The 5,298-nt window shown below is 30.7% G+C and overlaps 1 protein-coding gene across 1 annotated transcript; it reads left to right on the forward strand.

The window, feature by feature from the left end:
- Positions 1-3,257: 3,257 nt before the first annotated feature.
- On the forward strand, positions 3,258-4,625 carry LOC149057581 (protein ZBED8-like). Its single transcript, XM_089223455.1, has 4 exons — positions 3,258-3,271; positions 3,380-3,710; positions 3,916-4,234; positions 4,519-4,625. Exons 1-4 carry the CDS (start codon positions 3,258-3,260, stop codon positions 4,623-4,625), a joined length of 771 nt encoding a protein of 256 aa, XP_089079581.1.
- Positions 4,626-5,298: the final 673 nt, after the last annotated feature.

The following is a 5,298-nucleotide window of genomic DNA, read 5'->3' on the forward strand; positions in this document are numbered from 1 at the left end:
TAAACCAAACTTCAAAATCGATTTGATTAAAAACATATTTTACTTAAAAATTCCCGTTTTCCCTTGTTTTTTGTTTTTGTTTCTCCCGGCACTTTGAAATATTATTGAGAATTTTTACCTCCCCAACGCACCAACTAGATTCACTTTTCCATCGGAAAAGCTACTGAAGTTGAAAATCGAAGCATTATTTCGACTATTTATCGTGTTCATAGACAAAAAGATTATAAATAAAAAACACACATCATTGTAAAATCATTCATCGCATCTCTCCGCTCAGAATCTAAATATAAAACAATTTGTTGGATATACTACAACACAATATGTTCAAAGACTTCGATTTTCCTAATAATTTATGAATCTTCTATATTAGTTTACATATTACAAATTAAGTACACCGCGGGGAAAAAGCATTTGACAGTGGGAAAAACTGACAGATGTCAGTTTGTGTATTTGTATTTGTGATCTTATAATATATAATATAGGTATATGCATCATCTTAATATTCAGTTTGAATTTATTAGTATACTATAAATATGCAAAATTATGTAAGTTTTGAGTTTACTATGTGAGTGCCTACTACATACCTATACTTAGTGACTGATCCATAAGTAAGATAGTAGGTGGTTACTATAATGGATGTGTTAATTTTTTTTTTTTGCAGGCTTTTGAACAACTCCGAAGCAAAAACTATTAGTTATAATTACTAAGATAATATATTAAATTACACCTAATTATAATTAAATAATAAAACAGTGTACATGATAAATGCTTCTCAGCAGCAAGTGGATTGGCCTAGATTTCTAACAGGATATTTTATATTATTTTATACTTGAATTGTTTTACGAAACTTTTTCTATGTTATTCTGTACGAGAAAATACACTCGATGAAAACTGGTTAACTCATAGGGGAACTGGTTTCGATAGCAGAGTGACGTGGACACGTGGAGGATGAGCAAAATCAGCGTGTTGTTTCACTGAACAAAGTATCTATGTAAGTTTTTTTTATGGTGGTTGAATCGTAACCTAACTTAATTTTAACAAAAACATATCCAAATTTACAATATCACTGGTCCAGTTTACATTTTCCCAAAAATGTGTGAGTCGCATATTTTTTGTTTCCAAAAGGATTGTTTGACACTTGGCCCTTCTATACAGATGAAATTATGCGTGTAATTTTATGTGTACTATTATGATGACTACAATTTTTACCAAACTAATAGGCATTGTTGACACAAAGATAAATTGACACAAATTTCCTCGCAAATGAATTTTAAAATTTTTTTCATATATTGGATGACCTGACACCTGAACATAAAACATATCGTACATTTTAATATACCACAAATTTGTGTTCGTGTTATTATTTTTAATTGACATGTCGCCCTAAATTTTAGTTTTCTCATAACGATATAATTAATTTTAAAAATTTCGAGTGGTGAGGGAGTATTCCCCTATTAGTACGCTGTTGATAAGGTCAATTAACATCAATCTAAAATCTTGTAACCATAAATGATAAAATCTGAGAAGACTAAGGATATTTATCATAAAAGACAAGAAGATTATGCTATAAATTAAAAAAGGTTATAACTATCTCCTGTGGTGTCAGTTAAGTCCTTAAATGTTTTTTTTTATAACAAAAAGAACCCGGGACTAATTTTAGACTAACATTAGAGGTACGCAAACATACATGTATAAATATGATGTCAAAAATAGGAAATATCTGAATTATAATATTTTAAACGATTATTGTCACATATATTATTTTTATTTTTTACGCATATTATTTTTTAAAATTTATAATTATTGTCACATATATTATTTTTTAAAACTTAAACTTATTTTCATATATATTATTATTACACATATTATTTACATATTTGTTACATATTATTATTTATATTACTTGTTATTTTGAAAACGACTAATTTACCAAACGACCAATTCACCAAACGACCAATTTTAGACGACCAATTCAATACGACCAATTGACTGTACCCAGGGGCGGACTGGCCAGGTGTGCTAGTGTGCCGTAGCACACCGGGTCGGCTCAATATATGGGCCGTCGGGGGCTCATGAACATCAATTGATAATATTAGTATATTAATAATAAATGTAATTTTTAATTTTTAAATACCAAACAGTTTAAGACTACCTACTGCTATCGATTGCCGGCTATTAAAACGATACACTAATAACTAATAAGTTAATATTTCGTAGTCGAACCAAAGAATAGATTTAATCTATTCTGTGGTCAAACTATGTAGTTTATAATAATAACATGTACATTGTATCCAGGCTCTGATTTACGCATGTGCAGGCGGTGCACTAGCACAGGGCCTCCAAATTTAAATGGCTCCTTCCCATTCCATACTTTGCTACCATAAATAAAAGATATTTTATGTCTATTATAATTAAATTAATGGTTTGAAATTTTTATTGTTAAATATGTACCTATTATTTTTTTATTTTATTTTTTGTTAAAAAAGGACCCCAAAGTTTATAGTGCACCGACCCACCAAATATGCATTTATATGCAAAATTAAAATTGGTCTACGGATTCAATAAAGTCTGAATCGTCGACATTTCAAACCATTTTATAAGTGCATTTACTTAGTATCACCATGCAAATGCATAAAAATCGTCTCTAGTTATGACTCTAGCCTATAATTAGGTACTAAACATGGATTAAGAAATTAGTGAAGCTTTCGAATCAAAAATTAATCCCGTAGTGTGCAAACAAGTTATCTTTTTGGTGTTTATGCATAACCCAGTACGGCAGTACCGCCTAATATATTTGATAAATAAATACCCGAAAAAGTATGTAGCTATTATAAATATCTTATTCATAGAGGATGGTATAAACGGGTAGTGCCGGCCCCGACAGTAGAATACTGGGCCGTTCACCTCCCAGTCCGCCCCATTACCCGCCCTGTACCCCATTGCCTTCAAAAATCTGTTATCTACGCACGATTATAGTTGAAACTAAGTAACAGTAAGTATGATAATTTATGACATATTTGTTAGTTTATGTCAGTGTTCCCCAACCAGTGGTTCGTGGGGCAGTCATAGTGTGGTCCGCGGTACCATAGATTTTTTCTTCAATTTCTATTGAAAATTAATATTTTTTTTTTAAATAGCGAAAAACATCACAACTTATTCAGGAACCGTATAATATTATACTCTGTATACGATTATACCTTTTTATCCTAATATACGGTTATCTTATCGTTGTTGCTGCTGATTAGTGTCATTAGATTATGACGACCAATTAGTATTTTCTACTTTTTTAAGTGTGTAGGACGTAGGTATCAGAGTAATAAATTATACTATTATCGCCACGATCATAGTTATGTCAATTGCAAAAATCGTTATATAAAAGTTACATAAAAGAAGAGCTATTGCTGTCAAGTGTACTTAAGATAACGTCAAAAGGGATTGATGTAATACAAATAATTAGCAATTATTTTGAACATCATCATCTCAAGTGGGAGAAACTAGTTGGCTTTTGTACGGGCGGAGCTCCAGTTATGCTAAGATGTCGTTCAGGTCTTGCAAAATTAGTAAAAGAAAAAAAATCCGTCAACTTTAACAACTCACTGCGTCATTCATGGGCAGCGTTAGCTACAAAAACATTACCAGAAAAATTAGCTTATGTTTTGAAACTAGCAATAAAGTTAGTGAATTTTGTGAAAATCAAAGCACTTAATAACGTACATATTTTTATAAAATTTTGTGTTGAATTGGACTCAAAAGTCCGAATACGACACATTACTTTTTCATACAGAGGTTCACTGGCTTTCAAAAGGAAATATGCTAAAACTGTTGTATGAACTAAAAGAAGAATTGAAAATATTTTTAAACGAGAAGGATTCAGAGTTACTTAAAAAATGTTGTGATTTTAAATTTGAATTATAGCTTGCTTATTTAGTAGATATTTTTGAACACTCAAATAACCTCAATTTTCAAATTCTGCAAGGTTCGGGACACAACACCTTAGAATTTAGAGCAGATATTTTTATTTTTGAAGATAAAATTCGCGCATTTGTATGCAAAATCAATCTATGGATGAATAAAATCGAGAATAATAATTATTCGGCATTTCAGACTTTCCAAACTCTTATCAACGACGATCAATACGCTGATATTAAAATCGAAATTCAACATAATATAAAAAAACATCTGGAAAAATTAAAATCTGAAATTATATTCATCGCTATACTTATCGGAATGGAACGTAGTTAACAGTGTTCAAAAAATAATTCGAAACCCTTTTTGTGCAAAAGTTTAAGAAGCCCCCGAATATCTTCAATAAACTTTCATCGAACTGCAAAACGACTCTGACTGCAAAAATATGTTTGATTTTGGTATGAATCTTGAGGAATTTTGGTGCAGAAGGGCAACATTACATATTTACATATTCAACTCCGGGAAATCGCCTTACGTTATTTATTAGTTTTTTCAACTACATACTTGTGTGAACAAGGATTTTCTAGTCTATTTGTAATCAAAAATTAACAGAGGAATCGTTTGGACGTGTAAGTGACGTCATGCGTTTATCTATGAGCAACATTCATCCGAGAATTGAAAAACTGGTCAAAGAAATGCAGTCACAAAAATCACGCTAAGTAAATTATTTAGTATAGTTATAGTATAGTAATATAGTATTAATAAAAATAAAAATTTTGTGTATTCTTGTTAATGAGCAAAAAAAAGCTCTTTCTAGTTTTCATAAAATTGAGGCGGTGGTCCGCGATTTATAAAATATTGTCGAAGTGGTCCATGGTGGTAAAAATATTGGGAAACACTGGTTTATATTAATATGTATAGGATGAAACAAAGAGGGTGTGTTGTAAAAAGTTCCTCATGGTTGTATTAAGTATATATTAATTAGCTATAGGGTCGCAAATTGTTTATATGTCATCAAAGTACCTCTAGGCACTATGTCTGATTTAAGTTAAGCACTTGATACCAAATCATATTCAAATGTTCTATAATAAATCTTTGAGTCAATAAATAAACAACAACAATTGGATCATAGGATCATATTAAAATTATTTCTGTAATTGGCGTTGCGATTATTTGAATTATTGATTTGTCGGTAAGGGCTGTTTGTTGTTTAAAGTTTTTCCACCTACCGCCTTTTTTTCGGATATAGCTAGATAGGTATTATAAATAATATAGAATACAATTAACCATCGTGAGACTATATTATAGGGGTCTCAAAAAATGATTTTGCATTGTTACTGGAGTTGATGTGGTGGGCGGAGAACAATAACGTTATGATCTATTGATGAACGG

Source organism: Diuraphis noxia, unplaced genomic scaffold (genome assembly GCF_037042655.1).
Source record: "Diuraphis noxia isolate RWA-SAM2 unplaced genomic scaffold, SU_Dnox_SAM2 contig0003, whole genome shotgun sequence".
NCBI lineage: Eukaryota > Metazoa > Arthropoda > Insecta > Hemiptera > Aphididae > Diuraphis > Diuraphis noxia.